General features: G+C 42.5%; 2 protein-coding genes across 3 annotated transcripts; one reads left to right on the forward strand and one right to left on the reverse strand.

The window, feature by feature from the left end:
• Positions 1-2,453: 2,453 nt before the first annotated feature.
• Positions 2,454-13,028, forward strand: pgap6 (post-glycosylphosphatidylinositol attachment to proteins 6). The gene is made up of 13 exons (XM_088612541.1): positions 2,454-2,663; positions 3,570-3,747; positions 3,875-4,079; positions 4,368-4,501; positions 4,645-4,913; positions 5,240-5,559; positions 6,340-6,433; positions 7,346-7,469; positions 7,848-7,984; positions 8,060-8,238; positions 8,409-8,555; positions 8,736-8,852; positions 9,501-13,028. The coding sequence occupies exons 1-13, from the start codon at positions 2,600-2,602 to the stop codon at positions 9,795-9,797; spliced, it is 2,265 nt and encodes a 754-aa protein (XP_088468667.1). The 5' UTR covers positions 2,454-2,599; the 3' UTR covers positions 9,798-13,028.
• A 2,516-nt stretch (positions 13,029-15,544) lies between these two features.
• Positions 15,545-18,385, reverse strand: LOC148644924 (retinal cone rhodopsin-sensitive cGMP 3',5'-cyclic phosphodiesterase subunit gamma). 2 transcript variants are annotated; one of them, XM_088612402.1, is made up of 4 exons: positions 18,108-18,385; positions 17,146-17,296; positions 16,763-16,803; positions 15,545-16,412 (listed from the first exon to the last, which is right to left on the reverse strand). In XM_088612402.1, the coding sequence occupies exons 2-4, from the start codon at positions 17,280-17,282 to the stop codon at positions 16,336-16,338; spliced, it is 255 nt and encodes an 84-aa protein (XP_088468528.1). In that variant the 5' UTR covers positions 17,283-17,296; positions 18,108-18,385; the 3' UTR covers positions 15,545-16,335. The 2 variants fall into 2 exon arrangements, with proteins under 2 accessions (XP_088468528.1, XP_088468527.1); XM_088612401.1 differs by having other exon boundaries at positions 18,100-18,365.
• Positions 18,386-20,399: the final 2,014 nt, after the last annotated feature.

The raw sequence follows: 20,399 nt of genomic DNA on the forward strand, positions 1-20,399 counted from the left end.
ACCGTAAACACATACCATAAAGATCACCTCCTGCTGCCTGATGCTCGCAGGCTGTGAGGACCAAAATACGAGGCCACGCGGTAATGATGGGGTGATTATTAGCCAACCTTGGAATAATAAAGCCTCTAATGACCCCGTGCAGTGCGATGGAGCATATGTCCTAACATATGTTCAACCAAACCGGCTCTTATACCTTGATTATAATAAAAAACAGAGCTCAATATCAGTCCATCTCCCCGTCTTATCACTACATCACATTTGGCTTGATTCCTCGTCCTTTTCAACTCTAAATATCATACGGACCTGGTACAAACACTTCAATATTGATTCGGGCAGATGAAAATCAATAGCTGCAATATGTCAGCACTCAAGTGCAGATACAATAAATTACATGAGCCATTAGACACACAAGCACAGGGGCACACAGGCACACTAGTGGGTAAACTGTTTCTCTGGTGTTTGTCTTGTAGATAGACAGCATGTGAACTGGTTCCAATTAGCCAGTCTGCCCAGGGACACCGCGAGGAGCTGCACTGAGTGATGCACAGGCAAAAAGCAAGAATGTGCTCCCCAACCAACGTCTATTCTGCTTCACTCTGATAGAAATGCTTTACAGACTTTCCTAGACTATAAGCCCCCAGATCCCCATCATTCATCGTTTAAAAGTATATTGTTTTTTTTTGTTAAAAAGCAAGCTGTAAACCCACGACACCCTCAAAGATAAACAGAGTGAAAATGAACAGACGGATGAATAGTTTCTCATGGTTTTGAACTCTCGGAGTTCTTTTTTTCCCATAGGGGTCATCGTCCCTTTCCAATGCAAGGTCATCGTGAGGAGAGAAGGGGACGAGCTGTAAAATAAACGTGCTCATCTCCTGTCTGACTGCCATGTTGCTTGTTCGACTAATGTTGATATGGCAGCCTATATGAAGACCCAAGAATTAACATATATTCAATACTAATATATGCGTATGTGTTTTGTGAGAAATTGCTGATGCTCAAACAGATTTTTATGTAATGGTTTACTTAACTAAATATTTAGCCAGAGGCTGTGCCACTGAACAAATAGGAGGAGATAATAAATCCCAGATTGTGGGTGGAATGACACAGACAGGAGAAGTATCACTATAACATTTACAACCTCTATAACACATTCAATGTTTATATCAACATGCAAACCTGTACCAGTCTGTGTTCACATCGTCTGCCCTGTAATGGATCCTAAAACAAACTGCAACAGAACGCACTCCTGGGCAGCACAGACTGGAACCGAAGCTCCACTGGAGAACTCCAAGTCCAGCATGTTGGTTTAGAAATACTGTCTCAAGCATTCAAGCTTTAGCTGTGCAAAACATCTCAACATATCAAGGTAATGTATAAAAGCTAAAGTGTGTGACTGTGGAACACAGTTCTGAATAACTCTTCCAAGTTGATCTCCTATAACGCACCACAGAGTGTATTCAGACAGAGGTAAAGAGAAAGGTTTAGATCAAGGAAGGATGTCATCGCAAATTCATGCCCTGTAGGGGCTGGGCATCAGCAGTCTGTGTGCCACTTCTGCCATCAATCATCCAGAATCTGTGTGAGGAATCGGTGATCCAGTTAGGCTGTTTCTGGGGGGGGGGGGGGCTGGACTCGTGTCCAGTGACCTCTCTCTGTCAAGAGTGGGTTTGGTATGGACCACTAACTGCTCCATATCTACCTGTATGTAGACACTTCATATGTTTAGAATAGAGATAGATGGTGGAGCAGTAGAAGACACTCTGAATTCCCAGTCCAGTGCCCCAGTACAGTGACAGAGGACACTATGCTGTAAGAATTGCTGTCCTTCAGGTGAGACGTTAAATGGGGCCCTGACTGCCTGGTCATTAAAGAACTGGTAACACAGTGTAGCGGAAGTCCTGAAGTCCTCTTTGGCTTCTGAAGTTCCGAGTTAATTCAGCTGGTGAGGCACTGTCTCCCTTCTGTACCATGGCTGTGTTGGGGGGGATTCTGGTGCAGAAGGGCTGCCGCATGTCACCCAGGTGTACTCCTGCATATGAAGTGGTTGGGGTTGGGGTCCCCATATACAAATATCAGCCATTTTTAATTATTACGCACCACTTAGTCACTGGAATGCTGAGTGACTGAGCGGTGCAGTTTACACTCTTTTCTGATCACTCATTTCAGCTTCTGCATCAGACGTTTTTTTAAATAATATACACACTATACAGAGGAGCAGGAAACGTCATTTACTGTAATAGCGCAATTCTAAAATACCAGTGATTGCAGCTAGCTCGTAAAGATGTATTAAGTAACCATCCATCTCTGTGCAAATGCGGGCAACACGTACACCTGCCCAGGCGCTATTGCTCCACTCCGCAGCGCTTATGTCATGCGCTGACGCAAGAGGCAGGCGGCTGCGCTCTGGCCAATCACAGCTCAGGCACTCGTTTACGTGTAACGTCAGCTCTCCAGCGTGCCCGAAACCAGGAAGTAGCTATAGTAAACAAAACCAAGGAGCTGGAGCAAGAACAAACCAGTGCGAAAATAAAGCTGGTGACAACGAAAATGAAGTAAATGACAATGTCCTTACTGAAGCCTTAACCCTAAATGCAAAATGGACGCATCGGTCGTTCCGTGTCTTCTCCTTGCTGGTTTCATAACCAGCACTTTAGCAAATGGTGAGGATTTGCATCGGTAACTTAAGCTGTATTTTTATAATTTATGAGTGAGATTGCAGTGAGATTGATGTGTGGTGATTTAATTTAAATTAACTATTTTAGCCGTTATGTGGTATCTGTATACCAACTGTTCCTGTTGTGTCGGTGCTTACAAAACTTGTGTCCTTACAGGAGCTTAGTCAATCCGACTTGTTTCAGTTACTTAGTTTTGATAACCTACGGAACTTGATCAACCAATGTGTTCTTAACTTGCATCTAACGATATTTCAGTAGCACCCGCAACGCTCTCTTTAGTATAAAATAACCTAAAGGCTTCTGTAGACATTTCCAATCCATAGATACCATAGGGAATTTTCTTAAGGGGCTAGACAGACTGGAGTTCAAAACTAGTAGATACAACTAGAATAAAAAAAATTAGCTTCATTCCCTGAAGCATGAAAAATAATGAAGGAACAAGTAAAGGTTTATTTAATGCTGAAACGTTTTGGCTGTGAAGCCTTCTTGAAGTCAAGAGAGGTGAAGAGAGGTGTGAAGTCAAAACCAGCAAATGAATAGAGAGGGTTAGAAGGAAATTAGTCTGTCATTGAGAGAAGGGGGAAGGTGTGATCCTAGGTTCAGGATGGTTTTGGTTTCAGATGTCCTTCTGCAATAGGAGTTTCGAAACCCCTCTGTGAGGGCGTATATGGAGAGATCAGAAGGATTGTGGCCGTTAGAGATGAAACGGATAACTATGGGTTTGGAGCGATCTTTGATCCTCACAGCCCTGACATGTTCCCTGAAATGGTCTCCCGGTCTCCTTCCTGTCTCGCCAATATAAATAGCTGGGCATATTCTGCCTACTTGAACATGTGAAATAATGTCAGGTTTGAAGCGGCCTCTCTCTCTTTTTGTCCTGTCACACTCCAGAGCTGACCTACGTGCCCGAGTACCTGTCCAAGACGCCTCAGAAGCTGTCCAAGTACAGCTGGTTCGGCAGCGCTCGGCTACACCAGTTCCAAGTGCCAGAGGACACGGTGCTGGCGCGCTGGTTACTGATCGTGACCAAGGGGACAGGTTCTAACTGCAGGAAACATAACGTAACCATGTAGGCACACGCCTTTCTATGACTGTATTATTCATTGATTCTTTCACTCAGTCTGTTATCTAGACAGCGACGCCATTAGAAAGGGTCTTTATCGAGGTGTTGGTGTTATTTATTTTGGTTTCTACAGACACTTCAGGGCAGGTGCCCCTCCAGTAATCAATCCTGTCGGGACTCAGTTTGCGAAGAACACAGCCTTCCTTCCGGCTCAGAACCTGACCCTGGTGGTCAGCAGTGGCCAAAGCATTGCCTTCTTCAACATCACCAACCCTGCCCCCGGAGACTGGTTTATAGCGGCCCACCTTCCAAAAGATGATGGCAAAATCGAACAAAAGGTGTGTCTGCTTTTGCCTGCTGCTGGGTGCGCCAAACCACAGTATCTTTCATTTAAACAATTCATATGTACACGCTACCTTCTTGAGCACATAAGTCTGTGAACAAAGCCTTTTCCAGAGTCACGCACCCGTTGTGCTCTGTATATTTGTAAGTGATTTTACAAGCTTCCGTACAAATGCGAATCAAGTGAGGAGCCACAGATAGCAAACATAATGCCTCTCGTTATTTTTTTTTTCCCCCCAAAACACACGGTGCTACATCGCGGTTTTTCCATTTTTCTCCGCCAGGGGTTTTCTCCTACATGCACATACTTTTTCCAGCCACAGATGTTTGTGAGGAGAGCGGTGGATTTGCCGGTCCTGGAACGAAATGTTCCACTCAGACTGTCCCTGTCCTATCCTGACAAGACAGCTTTTATGAAGTAAGTTTGAAAACAAGCGACGTGTCTTTCCTCGCCTCTTTCCAACATTTCGAAGCTTGCATTAGAGTTGTATACCAGTAATATGTTGGCGTTGAAGCAAGAGTGGCCGAAATTACTTTGCTCGTTATTTCTGTTTCCTTCAGGATTTTTGTGCCAGATTATACGTCCGAGGTAACATTCCATATCTCCGGCTGTGTCACAGAAAACATTACGGATAAGGTCTGCCCTTTAGTGCTCACCCTGGGTGCGGTAGCTCTGACTGACTCCACAGTGAGAACAGTGAACTGCTCTGGGAACGTCACCTGCACAGCTCAGCTGCCCACACCGCCCTGGGGAACTTGGGTACGAGTCTCAGCAGACAGCATCTACCCTAACCTGACTACAGCTTTCACAATCACAGCTAACCTCACGGGTAAGGCCTGACTCCTTTTTCAGATTTCCCTGGACTGCTCGCGAAAATGTAGCTGTGGAGAGGGTTCTTCACACACACGCAATCCGTTTAGCAATATTTGAATGGGCTTACTTTAATCTGTTTACAAAGCATTTTCACGTTCTTCTTTATATGTGCCTTTGTAATGCGATTCAACTTAAAATGAGCCAAACAATGAACTACAGACAAGTAGTTAATATTCTGTTTAGACTCTTCTGAGTGGAGAACTACTTCGAATCAATGAATATGCATATTTTTTATAGTTATTGATCGGTGGAAAAAATGTTTTTTTTTTTATTTTAACACAGGAGGGTGCAAGCCGAAAAGTACTGGGCTGTTAAAGGACCTCTTTGCCCAGCTAAGTTCTAACAACTCCAGTCCGTCTCTGAACGCTCTGAGCTGGCTGCCTAGCGGAAACAGCTCGGCACGGAGGGATCCCTTCGGGAGCGCCTGTGTGCGCTACGAGCCCGTGTTCAGAGAAGACATGGATGTGGTCTCCACACGCTTCGCCCTCGTTGGCGGGCCGAACGTCACGCTGACCTCTCGGGCCCCCACGCTGGTCTCGTTCAACCTCAAGTCCCTGACGGACAGCGGGGGGACCCTCGTTCTGGACCTGAAGCTCAACAAGGTGAGACACACAGGGATCCCCACCCCGGGCTTTGTGTTGTCCTCTGGTTGTTGGAAGCCAGCATCTTATAAAGAAACGAGGAAACGAGTTTTCTTTCTTCTCTTTTCAGCATGGCATAAACCTATTTCTTGTCCTACGCGGGCTGACGCAGCTCTCCACCTGAACTATCTTATAAAGAAAACGTATTTCCATTATAACTACTGAAATTTATTTTTGTCATAAAATGGACACCATTGTGAATTTCACCATTGTGTCGTTTTAAACCATTTCAAACTATTCTTTAAAACATGGTAAGGATTTTTTCCAAGCGGAAAGTCTTATAAAAAAAAATGTCAGTAATCCTGTTCTTCATGTGCATTTATGGGATGTTTTCCATCTTTTTCCACTCATGCTGAAATGCAGGAGATATCTTAGAGTAGTGGTGTATTGCCATATTAATTTCAGGTTCCTCAAGCTTGAGTTCCCACCACTGAATGAAAATGACAGCACCAGATTCTTTAAACACTAATCATAGTTAAAAGGCCAAGTTCCTTATTCTCTGAGAAGAAGTTTTGGCAAGCGTCTAACATGTGCAGGGGGAACTGTGAAGAATCCAAAGTGGTTTCCGTGGCTTTTATTTTTTTGTAATACATTTGTTTTTTTATCATTCCTAATATCATTTTCTCAACATATGTGCACTCTTAAAAATTTACAGTATACTTAATAAATTATTATAATTTGTACGCATATTATAACACATTTGTTTTAATACTGGGTTTTCTATTCACTTCCTTGTCTTAGGCAAACTTAACCAACAGGAATTCCAGTGTGGTGGCCTGCCTGACTACCAGATCTCCTGTACTGTCACTGAACAGCACACAAACCTGCACAACAGGTATAGCAATTGACGCTGGTTGGAAGTGGGATTCAAGATACCATCCAGCTGAGTCGGGTTTTGCAGTAAACCGAAAGAGACGTGTTGGCTTGCAACATTAACCCATTAACAGTCATTAACAGTTACAGGATTTACAATGGTTTTCAACCTTTTTAAAGTTGTAATTGTTTTTGATTCATTATTTGAAGCCATGGAGCATTCTTAATGTTTCTTAGAATATTAGTTATAATGAGTTATAATGATCCGTAGAATTCTAGAATGAAATTTAGGCCTAAATTCCTACAGTATACACCTCTGTGTTTTATTTAAAAAGGGCAAAGCAATAGTATTATTGGACTCTGTAAACCTTTACTACCATTATGTTTTTGAAATTAGACTTTTATGGTTTAGGATTTGAGTTTGTTTTCTTTCTCACCTTTATCCAGCGGTCAATCTCCCTTTATACTGCAGTTAATAGTCATTAATTTAGAGAAGGCTAGATTACCATCTCAGTTTAGAATTGTTTCTATGAACTGTGATGAGTGTCAATGCTGTGATCAGTGCAAATATACTATAAGGCAGTTTTATCGAGAAAAGAGTACTTATTGCTATGTCTCTTCTTTAGCTAGACTCAAAAGAGATGAAAACACATTAAAAAGAAAGTACATTTGTGGGTGTTTCAGCTCGGGCAACATCAGGAATGAAATGGGATAGTGCCATCAATTATACACTCACTCAGGATATGGAACAAAAAGCATTTTTCCTCATTTAATAATGAGCCATCATTTGCGGTTTTATATAGAGAAAGACAACTAAATACATTGAAAAGGACAAGACGCGATCAGAAGTAGAAAAGCCAACATTTCCTGTCTGAATGATCGTCTTGCCATGTGAAAAACTGGTCCCCAGCTGTTGTGCCTGGTTCTCCTGCAGCCTTCTCTCAGGGTCATCTCCTCAGGATGAATGTCACAGCCCCCGAAGCCACACTTCAGATTCCCTTCCCCGAAGCTGCATGGTGGTACCTCACCCTACAGATTGTGTGCCCTCAAAATGACAGGTGAGGCCCCCGAAAATAGTCGCCCGTGCTAAAAGTCAGAGCTGCAGTCTGCTTGTGAAAGTCTGCAGGGAGACACTGAAGGAACAGGTTCGGGGGTCAGAAGCAGCTGTACAGCACAGTGAAGTGTGACCTTCAGGTGGGGCCTGTTCAGGAGTATCGTTAAAGCCATGTCACCTTACAGTTTAACAACAATCTTTATGAAAGGGACTGAGTGCACTCTAAAAGTGAAGCCCTTTCAGTTCCCCTGGGTGGGTAGCTGCAGCAGCATGTGTTGGCTACAAAGGAAAATGCTGAAAAGAGAAGAACGTTTTGGCGGTGGAGCCTTCTTCGGGTGTGAATTTCAATTCCTCTTCCTGTTGCCTTTTGTTTCTCATCAAGTGACGGTGGAGCAGCGTGGGGCACAGTGATCACATCCGTGTACCTGAGTGCCTGCGTCGATGACTGTGGGACCTATGGAGAGTGCAGGCTGCTCCGTTCCAATGGCTACCTGTACGCCGCGTGCGTCTGTAAAGCCGGTGGGTCTCACTTCGGTTGGCGTGGGTTTGTGTGCGAGGGGTTTTCCAGGGTCTGACGCGCTCTGTTGGTTCCAGGCTGGGCAGGCTGGAGCTGCACGGACGACGGAACAGCGCAGTCCTACGGGCGCCAGCTGGCTGCAGCCCTGCTGCTGACTCTCAGCAACCTGCTGTTCATCCCGCCCATCGTGCTGGCGCTGTACCGCTGCTACCTCGTGGAGGCGTCCGTCTACCTCTTCACGATGTTCTTCTCAACGGTGTGTCTCGACCATGGATCTCGAAAGCGCTGCACGTAGACAAATACCCAGCTTTGCCTGGAACAAATGACCCGATTCAAAAACCAGTCGTTCTGGTATACATTGCTGAGTTACTCTCTCTTTATCTTGACTGCATGCTTGGTTTTTTTTTTGCATGTTGTCTGTCCCAGTTTTACCATGCGTGTGACCAGCCTGGCGTCACTGTGCTGTGCATCATGGACTACGACACGCTCCAGTACTGTGACTTTCTGGGCTCAGTGTGCTCCATCTGGGTGACCATCCTCTGCATGGCACGGATCAAGGACACCTTTAAATACGTGAGCGCTGTTCCCCTTCCTCAAGGCCTGTTGACAGACAGATCTAGAGCACACTCCAGAAAACATATGTTAAGATGGAGATGTTGGGTCACAGGTGTAATGTCTGTTATTGATCACTGTGCAGTGTTCTAATTAACATCTGTTCTTGATTCAACACGTTTTCTCGTCTTGTTCACTTAGATGCTGTTTATGCTGGGAACTCTGATCATTGCAATGTCGATGCAGCTGGATCGCAGAGGGCTCTGGAATTTGCTGGGTCCAGTCCTGTGTGCTGTCCTTGCCATGGTGGCTGCTTGGGTAAGAGACAACGACTTAATCTTTCTATTTTTTTTATCTTTAAGCTCTGTTTACGTACATATCTAGTTTTAAACATGTCATACTTGAGTCCTCGTTCCTTGCTGCCCTTTCAAAATGTATAAATGTATAAATGTATTTATGGCAAATAAACTATTCCTGAAAAAATAACTACTGAACAGGCTTCCCAGAGGTGAAAAACAGGAAGTTCAAGAAGGTGTTTTGTCATTGTTAGGTTTCCGGAATCAGGTTTTGAGAAATTAGAAATTAGAATCTGCTTTTAAGCGTAATTGCTTCAGATTTGAGTGGCGAAACAACGTCTCTCCTTGGGCATGTCAGCGAAGGTGCAACAGATCTTGAACGAGGCAGTAGGAAATTGCATCTTCCTCTTCCAGTGGGTCTCTGCAATTTACTGCAACAGTTGCTTAAAACAGTTGCTAAAAGCCCTACCTCATTTTTTCCAGCATGAAGGTAACAATTTCTGAAATGATGGTACAGGATTTAAATATGATTTTCTTGGTTCTCTCCAGACATTAACATAAATTACCGCTGGGGGGGGGTTAAATACTTTGTGCCTGCCAAGTCTTGCCTGTGTATTAGCAGCATGTCAACTGTGTTTTCATTAAGCAAAACTGATTGATCTCTTTGCAGATTTATCGCGGGGTTAGGAGGCGCCAGTGTTATCCTAAGACATGGAAGCGCTGGGTGTTCTACCTGCTGCCAGGCATAGCGACTGCAGTCATTGGCCTTTGCGTGTATGTGTTTACCGAGACTGATGACAACTACTACTACACTCACAGCATCTGGCACATAATGGTGGCGAGCAGCGTGGTCTTCCTGCTGCCTCCCCGCGAAAAGTACAACCCCCCATGGGGATGGTCCCGCAGTTTTTTCTGTGGTTACCAGCTCTGCAGGAACGAGAAAGATGAGCTTTATACTGTCACTTAAGATGCAGAAGGTGCAGTGTCCCTGTTCTTGCATTGCCCTGCATGCAGTGCGGATTTACAGAAGGATTGTAGGCGACGCTGTTTACTGGACAGTCCACTCTGTAGGTGACACTCCATGTAGGAGGAATAAATATGAGTGCTCTGAGTGCAGCTGCTTTTAAAGAACAGGTGCAGACTGTAAAAAGTGAATTCAGTAGAGTTTATACACTGTTCATGATTGTGTTCACACTAACTTAACACTGCTGTGCGAAAACGTACACATTGTGGTACCACGATAAAGATAAAGGTCTGTTGTGACAATCTCAAGATTTTTGTTTCCCGTTGTTCTATGCAATGGTCAGTTTTCACTACTGTATGTGCAATAGATTTTTATGCCAAAAAAAAACAAACACTGGTTAATCGATAACTTCCAGCTGACCGTTTTATGTTGAGTGTTTTTTTTAAAAAAAAAACTTCATATTCTTGACACTAACACTGGTTTTGTTATGGATTAGTTGGCGGTTGGAAAATGAACACTGCATCTCTGTATCTGAGCATCAATAGGATGTGTGTAATTATTCTAGTGTTAGAATGAGAAAGTGTAAAGTCTTTTGAAATTTAAAGATTTACAATTCTTTGCCTTTTTTATGAAAAAAAATCACACTTGAATATCTTCTGCACTTTTAAAACCCAGTTTTATTGATTATATAGTACTGCTATGATTAATATGCACAGGTCATATATTTTATTATCTCCTGATTGAATTTAGATAAGAATCTCAGTGGCAGCCTAGGTCTTAAGTGTCTGGTGAACTCTGTAAGCTGCATTACTGTCTCAGTTGTTTTGAGATTGCCATGTTTTTTTTTTAGACGAGAATATGAATGACAAAATTGTTCCTCTGTTAGATCTAAATTATTCATGGACTGTGATTTATTTTTTAGAAAAGATTTGATCATAGATCATTAATATTACACTCCCAAGCAAGTGCTGGTTAAAACCGGTATTTCACAAGGTTTTCCAAATTCGAATCATTGCATGTGCTTTCTGAGTTAATTAAAATATTTACTTTTTTTCTGCATTACCGTTGCTTTTCAGGTGTTGTGAGTTTAGTGTTTTTTTTTGTTTAAATACTCAGTGTAATTAAACAAAATGGTGATTAGAAATTGGTGTTCAGTTAATGTTTCACAGTTTTAGGCTATATTCCCAATGGTGAATAACAGTTCTGATGTACAGCTTTTGTTTAAGCAATTTACATTCCTTTTTCATTCATTTATCACAATTTTGATTTCAAATATCTCAGCTGTTATTTTTAATATGAATGTCATAAACTCGTTGAACTTGTACCTATTTTCCAGCACTGGTTTATTCACATATTTGTTATGGTTACAGTTTTACATTAGCACACACAGTGAAAGTATTTGTCTTTTGTTTCTTGTTCTGTTTTGCATTATAAGCTTCTGTTCTCTTTACCTGTTATACGGGCATCATGTGTGGGATTTTTATAGAATATTGTTTACACGTGTAGTTAAGGAGCTTTGCAGGATTGAAGGCAGGAATTTGCTAAATAAAACTTCTAAATAAGATGTGTTAATGTAGGATAAGGGAAGGTTTTTTTCAACCAAGTGTAATATCATTTGAATGGTGACAGACAAGAAGAGGCCATTTGGCCTGGAAAGTTCGATTGTTCTGCTACTATGTAAATCAAAAAATCAAAACCAAACAGAAATGTGGTGTACCATGAATGCCTTCAATAAGATAGACAAAGTATATTTAACAATAATATATTTTTGCGTTTAATGTTCCGTAAGGCTGGCCAGTGAAGTTGTTAAATGAATATGATCTTTTCAAGTTGAGTCATAGTTATTATTGATTACCTGCTAATATTTTAAATTTTAGTTATGTTTGTTCTATCTAAGGGAAATGTGTTTATATTTTCATTCAGGAGAGTATTTTTGCTAGAACAAAGTAGACTAGACAACTTTCAAAACCTCATTTTGGAACAAGCAATAAACCTGTGGTCTTTGGTTTTTCTAAAGCTGTTGTGTTGCATGACATTGTTAGACGCTTGAACTTCACCGAAGTATTCTTGTATTTGATTATTTGTACCAGTTTAGATTAAAACCAGGTAACTTGATTTCTTTTTTTTTAATGTAGAATTTTGCAACACCAGTCATTTGAATACAGCGCTTTTGTTTGGAGATCTGTTTCTTTTATTTAGGGAAGTCAGATATAATAGGATGCACTTTCTATGTACTGTACTTGTAGAGAAAACAACCCAGTACATGCTTGTAGCCATTTGCTCTGAACAAATGCACTCCTTTGTGGGACTTTCACATATCATATATTAAAGAGTAAGTTTAGTATTTAATTATAGTTATAGCTAGCCTGCCTTTACCTTAATACAGAAGAACAAAATGACAGAGGTCCATTAAAGTACTTTTTTAAAACCCTGCAGACTTCTATAGAGTTGTAGAAACATGTATTCAGTCTTTTTCCACATGTAATTAATTCCCTGGAACGCCCCGCAGAGATGAATGGGCACTCAGTAAACATAGAAGAGTTGTCACTGTAGGAGTGGCAGGTGCTAATACTTCCTCTGTAGCTGCAGTGACCTGTGTGTGAAAAGTTTGGAAAGACATCAACTTGCTCCTTGCGAGAGGTTAAGTCCATTTGAAACATTTGGATCCCTTGACATTTTTTTAGCTTCTGGAAGTTTCTTTATGGTGTAATTTTATCGTATTTTAATCCCCAATTTGTTCTGCGGTTAATCATGCTGCATTCTGCTTTTGTACCTTAATTTTTTTAATTGATCTCTGCTGGTCATGGAGTGAGGTACTGTATGAAAGCATTTTGCTGAAACCCCTCCTCTCTTTTCAGTGCTGAAAACCTATTATAGCCAATCCTTTTCAGAGGCTACTTTAATAAGTTTCTCAAATTTTAAAAGTTGAATTTTAGGAACTTGCAATTGTAGAGAGACTGTGGGCTGAGAAAAAATAATTTTATACTGTACAAATATATCCATATCATAAATGTGAGTTAGAGGCACTGAAATGACAGGAGGGCAGGCAGTCATGTCTGCTCTTCTACACAGCGCAGGCTTAGTGGGGACAATATGTCAGTACTACTGAATATACCAGCTGATGTATTTATAAATGCCCCATTATTTTTGAACATGTGTTGAAAAACTATATTAAAAATGTGCTCATGCTCGAAATTAAAAAATGGATTAACAATAAAATATTACTTTTCAGAATGTCTTCTTTTGTCTATTTTTGATAAAACGTTGGAATTTTGGGGTGGGGTGGAATAGTATTTGAATATGATGTGTTGCTAGTTTGAAGTCCATTGACATACTGCTCTACAAAGTATTAACGCAAGGGGGCCGAATATTTTTGCACGCCCCACTTTTCATTTTTTTATTAGTTAAAAAAGTTTCAAAAATCCAATAGATTTCGTTCCACTTCACAATTGTGTCCCACTTGTTGGTGATTCTTCACATAAAATAAAAAATTTATATCTTTATGTTTGAAGCCTGAAATGTGGCAAAAGGTTGAAAAGTTCAAGGGGGCCGAATACTTTCGCAAGGCACTGTATATATTGGTTAGGCTTGGCAAGGGAAATGGGTTCTGAAAAGAAGATAGGTTTTGATTAAATCGGACTCTTGGAGCACAGTGTGACAGTTTTTCAAATGGAAAATTAGTTTCACATATTTTGTTTTTAAAGAATGACGTTTTTTTTTTGCCTGGAAACGTTGCGTGTGTTTGGCACTACCAGGAATGAGGCGACCCAACTGCCTCTCGCCACCCTCTGGCCAGCGACCCCAGGCACGAGGAGAGCGGTGCCGCTCCACAGCGCCTCCGCTTGTCTGCTGCAGGACAAGTCTCGTGCCCCCGGGCCCGTTAGTGCGGAGTGCTCCCGGTGGGACCAGTGTTCCGGCTAGGACAAGCGCTGGAGCCCGCATGTATGGTGGTAAACTGAATATGATAGTAGTTCAGGTGGGGAGCTGCGTCAGCATGCGTAGGCTGCAAAGGAACAAGTAATAGGTTTATTTCATGCTGAAAAGAGAAGAAAGAAAACATGTTTCGGCCGTGGAGTCTTCTTCAGGTTCTTCTTCAGGCTCCACGGCTGAAACGTTGTGTTTTCTTTCTTCTCTTTTCAGTTAAACCTATTACTTGTTCCTTTGCAACTGAATATGATGTTGTTTTAAGCCATCGCTAATCAAAATGAGATCTTCAAAGGCAAGAATTGCCGGTCTTTTAATTCACAGGATCCAAAGATCCTAAGAAAGGCCATCGATGACCATAACAATGGTGATCCGTTGAAACGGAGAGAAAGTGTTCACCCAGGTCCGGGTGATTCATTAAAAAGAATCAGCACTTCCTGTTCGGAAACATACACAGAATAGAGCATAGTTGAGGATTGTCTCTATCGAGAAGTGTAATCCAGTCAAAAACCAGCCAGCTAGTGTTGATTGCTTATGCCCTGTTTCCTGTTTGCAGCAGTCAGTGATTCTGCTTTCTTTTACTAATGGGGTCAAGACCTTGTCAAGCCTATTTTCGCAAAGTAAAGCCACTTTGCAGTCAAAGACAGCTGCTAATTCTATTGAGCTGTAATATTATAATCTTGATTCTTTGGAATTCTTGTCAGTTTTGCATGACAGCCAGTGTACACTGCTAGCACTTTAAGCCTGTCTGCTTAATAGATTTTACTGAGGCATCTGCTGTCAGCTGTCCCCACTTCTTGGCATGTGGCATCAATGTAGAGAGATTCCTGGACCTGTTGCATTCCTCTCAGTAAAAAATGAATGCGTTTATTTTCTTTTTGGATGTTACGAAGTGGAATGTACGAAAGGTAACTGAGAAAGACACTTCTGCTCAAGAAAGCGTGATAAATTTGACCAAATTTACCAAATGTTAAATGTTGGTGAAGACACATTCACTGTGGTATTTCCTGACGCAAAATACCCATCTTGAGACCTGCAGTGGATTTATACTGTACTTGTGGGACATTCCATTGCGTAGGCAACATAATTGACTCTGGCAAGGGACTCCATTGCAAACAAGATCTCGCTCAAATCGTACTGCTTTCACATGTGATCTGAATTGGATTGGAAAGCAGGGATTCAGGAAAGCTTAAGCATTGACTTGCGTAAGACATCGAGATTCCAGAAATCCCCTGTAATTCATTGTCATTGGCTCCTTTCAGCTTTCTAGGCTGGCTTTCTGGTCAGCCCTCAGGATTTTAGATGGAGGCTAATCCACCTGTCAAGCAGACGAGCTGGGGCACAGCAGGCAGCTACGCTGGTGTCTCCTTCGGCAGTCGGAGATTAAGAAGTTAATTTAGAAAGCCGAGGGCAGCCGAAGGAGATCTTGTAAGTTCCAGGAATATGATACAGGCCGAGAGTCAGCAATGGATCGCTGACGTCTGAACAGGAGGTTTTCCCTCCTGGCCCAGTAGGACTCTTGTGTCTCCTCTTTTTCGTTACATTGATTACCTGACCAGAACCACAGTGGAGGCAGAGATGTTCTCATCTTTAACCTTTTACTTAGTGAACAAATGACTAATATGGTGTTGTTGCAGAGCAAGCCTCCCGTTAAATACAAAGCTCTGCACGAGTGACGCAAAAGGTCCGTAATTCTTCTTGTAAACCATCAAAACGTGCTACAGCCAACTCTGAGACTCTTTCCAGGTGTCTGGTCAGTTCAGTGTGGCTGCTTGAAATACAGGTGTCTCTTCAGAGCAACAGAGAAAAGAGAAGGAGAGGCAACATTTAATAAGACAAGCTTTATTAATGGAGAGAGGTCAGAAAACTACAACAGAAGAGCAGCAGCAAGAGTCTGGAAATGGATTACAGAGAGATCAAAGGTTTAATTTAACATTTAAGTACAATTGACAGCACAAGGAGAAAGGTGAAGGTTTGCTAGTCCAGAGAGAACAGTCTGCAGCAACAGAAGAACAGGTGTACTATCTCTACAGCCAGTACATATTGAAGTCACACCTACTGAGTGTATTCAAAATAGGATCATGACTCAATCAAATGGTTACATGTCATACTCAGATACGCAAGAAAATGTAAATTACTCATGCGCATGGTTATCACAGCTACTGCACAGTTTTAATTTAAAAAAAAAACAATGTTCAGAAAGTAACACAAGGATCCTATTATTTCCCTCACAAAAAAAGGGAAAATCCCTTTAAGATTCCTGTGCAGCACTTGTATAGTACATTTGGCTACTTGATGTGCTTTGTAAACGTGTCGGAAAATAAAGATTCAGAGGCTGGTCACCAAGTTGGTTAGAGCTCCATCTTGTAGGAATCTTGAAGGGTGTTTTTCCCTCAGTCTCCAGATCTCCTATCACACCCCCCTGTGGGCACCAGCTGGTTAAAGGTTTCCTCTGCCCGAAGATTGTCAGACTGCAGGCTCCGCTTCCTGCGATTCGCCGGTCTGCTCCAGGCAGGTTCCAAAGGAGAGTTGTGCTTCTAGTGTGAGTCAGCTGCAGTGGGAAGTGAGTGGCAGGGTGTCTACAAGGAACGTCCTGTCCCGGGGTTCAAGGGCAGGCTCAGATGATGCCGAATTGCGCCAGCTCGTGCAGCTCCAGATGGCTGAATGCCTCCCAGGGGCAGATGACCGTGATATCTAGGGCAGAAAAGATTGAGATGTGTTAAATAACTTGACGGGTCACATCTGAGCTTCTGTCTTGGAGATAATATCGTCACTTGCTTATCCACAAGTGCTGCTGAGAATCGGCATAGATGTGCTTCGAATCAGACAGACAGAGTTGGTGGAGTTTTGTGCCATTTCTGAAAGCCTGTGACATTTGACATTGCAAATGGAAGCAGTGTAAGAGTAACGCTTTGGGATCCGTTGTCCTGATCGGTTTCCTGTTTTGATTGCGCAGGAGGAGCAGGGGTGACGATGAGAGACAGACGGCGTCAATCGTTAACGGTAGACGATGTGCATGTCTAACAGTGAAGCATGATACTTACCAGTTCCCAGTCCCTCCATCCCAGGAATATCATCACCAAAGCTGGAAAAGTTTTAAAGGAAGATTAGATATACAGAGAACAAAGCCCACAAAAATGACCACAGATGAATGGATGAAGTGATATGATCGTTTGGCAAGAGCTGACAAGGCACAGTTGCTTTTTGCGTTTTTCAGTTCCATCGGTATCGGTAGTGTTTTGACCTGGCTTTTTTTAAAGATCGTGATGTATCTCTTTGTTGCTGATATGTAATATTCAGACCTGTACAGCGTGTGTCCTTCAGGCAGGTCGCTTGCGTATAGAGAAGTAAGAAAGAATCTAATACTCACATGCCTTAATATGGCAGAGCCAGCACAGGTCTAGGTCTGAGTGGGCATAGGACTTACCCCTTCACTCCTTTCTTGGGGGGCTTGCTCTTGAACTGCCGCGTCTGCCTCTGCTTGAACTTGGGGGGGCCTTTCCGGGGAGTGGTGGGTCCCCCGGTCACCTTGGTGGGGGTAGTGGGGTTGACAGAAATGTTCATGGTCCTGAGAGTCCCTGCCCGGCACATAAGCACAAAGCGTTCTTACAGGAGACTTTTTTTTGTGAAAAAAAATAGCATCTGTGTCTTTTCAGTATTGTTACAAATTTATATGTTTACTTTTAAAGGGCTTGGATAATGGATATGCCTCCCTCCCACCCCCAAGAGAATTTCATGTCATTTTGTATTGTGAAGACTATTTGACAGCTCTTTGCATGCTTTATAAAAACAAGCATATTAAAGACATTAAAAGCAGGGGTTAAGCAACCATAGAACTGAGTGTAAAGACAATAAATACTAAAGGGCAGCTTCACCACACAATATTTGACACCTGTAATCCCAGCAAACTGAAAAAGACAGTACTGCCTCTCTCACGCTGTACGCCAGACAGTTGCGTATGTTAGCATACACAACTGTCTGACCAGGCTGAGAGAGGAAATACTGCACTGTGTCCATCAGCAGCATGCACAGCAAGCACTGTGTTGCAGATCAAAAGGAATCCATAACCATCACAGTTTCAAAATTCATTACAGTCTCAAAATCCGCAGTCTCAAAATTCATTAACCTTTCTGTTATCACTGGAAAGGGTGCCATCAAGATAACCATTGGTTGTTCTCCTAAATTCTGTTTGAACAGCATTTCCAATAATGACTTTTCTTCGTCTAAATGTAGAAGGATTGCTTTGCAATGGATCGAAGACATATGCACAACCCTAACACTGGTAAGACAGACTCTAGTTAGTAAGAATGGAGTTTACTGTAGAGTCAAAAGTATTGATAAGTGACATGCTGCTGTGAATCCAAATCAAACGTGTACTTACTCTCTTACGTGAATGCAGAGCAAAGAATGAGCTGAGGAGCCTCCTGTTATGACTGACAGCTGTCCCAGGTGTCTGCGTCTGTCCTGCACAGGAGCTGCCTGGAAACAGGCCTTTATAGAGTGTTTATTCCGACAGCTGACATCACTGCTACGTCACTGGAAATGTCAGGGTGATGCGTCAATCTGCTCTGAGCTTTAAGCCAGTCCATCTTCAAAGATTAACGCTGCCTTGCTTTGTTTTGTTGACTCTTGATAACCGTATTCCTCTTCCCTGTTTAAACCAGTACATTGTTCAGTCTGGACTCTGAGTCTTTAGCTTTAGATTGTCTGTTTTAATAAAAGGAAAACTAAATGGAAGCTTATTGCACAAAAATTGATCCGGAAGAACTTGAACATGATCGCTCGAGTTGTGTTTTGTGCCATTTAGTATCAGGAGGGAAATCCAGTAGAGTCTGTTGTAAACCAACTGGGAAGCATTTCACTGTGTGGTGCTGTGGTGTCAGAGGGTGCTCAGGCCTTTCACTGGGATCAGTCCTCTCCATGTCTTGCGAAAGGAGAGAAGGGGCTCCTCATTTCCAGCCAGCAAGGGCTACAGTCCACTGTGTCCTACATGTGCTTAAGAGGTTTACAGCTGAGGACAAGGTGCAGCTGGTCACTGAATTGCATAATCACTGGACTTTCCCAGCTGTGTACATTGTTTTGACAGGCACCGCTCAAGATCAAGAGTGCTATTCTGTCCCACAGTGTTATTTATTTCATAAGGGAAAATCAATTACATTAGTGTTCATAACTGATGATCACAGGTGCACGGATAGATGTGTCTTCTAGGTGTCTGTTTCGTTTTCTAGACATGCTAGACAGGACTTGAGTTTTTGATCTTTCTCTTATGCAAAGTCACACCAGCATCTGCTGTGGCTGTGGGGCAGTATGATCAGAAATGCTGCATGTTGTGTTGTTGGTATTATAGAGTTCAGACTTATCCCCGAATACATACAGCACTAATTATATCTTGTTCAAGATGTTCCAGAATCTTGAATAAGTGTATTTTTGTAAATCTGAAAACGGGACAGGCAAAACTGCCTCTTTAATGATGCAAAATGATGTTGTGGGACCCTGATCTCGTCTATTTTTATGCACTTTGCCATAGTGCGGTGTCACTGGGGAATTGCTAAACTATTCAGCTTTGCAACAGTACATTATGCCCCCTCCAGCTGTTTTTAAGCAAAATATTTCAACAATAATATCTGATGTGCGAAGAATGATTTGCTGTGAACAGCATGGGAAATCTCAGATTAGTGCAAAAATACAAGATAAATACTATAAATGCAGAACAGTGCCATTAGTCTTCAGTAAATTTTACGATTCACTTACTTGACAATCTCTGCCGTTCAATCTATGACCACATTTGTAGACAGAAATACCTTGAAAAAAGCAGCTCAAAATACCTAAGACTGACTTGTGAGTATCCCCTGATGACCCTGACGTGGAAAATCAGAGTGCTGTGTTCTGTGCATCTGTGAGGAGGTATTGCCGATTCTTCCAGCTCTTTCCTTGCTGACCTCGAAGGAAGGGAGCCTGCAGTCTGGATTGCGTGAAGTTAACTGGGACGCTGGCTTGGAGCGACAGCGTCTAACTTCTGTTAATGACCAAAGAAGGGATTGAAGGATTTTAAAGATCCTGGTAATCCATAATCCAATTGAGGAGAAGGGCCTGTGCTGCCGCTCAGGGGTTCAGAAAGCGTCCTGCTGTGTTTTAATACATCAATACGACACCTTGCAACACCGCCGACATGAGATCTGAAGATGCAGGTGGACACTATCGCCCACGGACAACTATATCCTGGGCAGCCAGACCAGAAATTCAGTGACAGACGTTAGACACAGAGCCCAGACAGTCAGTGACAGAAGTTAGACACAGAGCCCAGACAGTCAGTGGCAGAAGTTAGACACAGAGCCAGGCGGTCATACAACTAACTGGAAAAAAAGTTATTCCATGCTGAAAAAGGGAAGGCTGTGGAGCCTTCTTCGGGTGTGGAAGAAGTTTTTTCGGGTGTGGAAGTGTCTTCACCTGAAGAAGGCTCCATAGTTGAAACGTTGTATTTTCTCTCTTTCTCTCTTTCTTTTCAGCATGGAATATGGAATAAGAAATTACTTGTTTCTTTGCAGCCTACGCATGCTGACGCAGCTCCCCTCCTGAACTAATACAACCAACTGGGCTCCCTGGGCCCTGACGGATAACTCTGCAATGCCAGTACATTTAAATATCAAAACTGACAAAAAATAATCAGATTCTAAGTGGGTT

Source organism: Lepisosteus platostomus, chromosome 19 (assembly GCF_059453375.1).
Source record: "Lepisosteus platostomus isolate fLepPlt1 chromosome 19, fLepPlt1.hap1, whole genome shotgun sequence".
NCBI classification, from domain to species: domain Eukaryota; kingdom Metazoa; phylum Chordata; class Actinopteri; order Semionotiformes; family Lepisosteidae; genus Lepisosteus; species Lepisosteus platostomus.

Bases quoted from the DNA above. Each gene is read 5' to 3' on its own strand.
- pgap6 (XM_088612541.1), top strand. From the start codon at position 2,600: ATGGACGCATCGGTCGTTCCGTGTCTTCTCCTTGCTGGTTTCATAACC. The intron at 4,914-5,239 runs GTAAGGCCTGAC...ATTTTAACACAG, and splicing joins AATCACAGCTAACCTCACGG to GAGGGTGCAAGCCGAAAAGT. The intron at 8,239-8,408 runs GTGTGTCTCGAC...TGTCTGTCCCAG, and splicing joins TCACGATGTTCTTCTCAACG to TTTTACCATGCGTGTGACCA.
- LOC148644924 (XM_088612402.1), bottom strand. From the start codon at position 17,282: ATGAACATTTCTGTCAACCCCACTACCCCCACCAAGGTGACCGGGGGA. The intron at 16,804-17,145 runs GTAAGTCCTATG...AAACTTTTCCAG, and splicing joins CCCAAGAAAGGAGTGAAGGG to CTTTGGTGATGATATTCCTG. The intron at 16,413-16,762 runs GTAAGTATCATG...TTTCTGCCCTAG, and splicing joins GATGGAGGGACTGGGAACTG to ATATCACGGTCATCTGCCCC.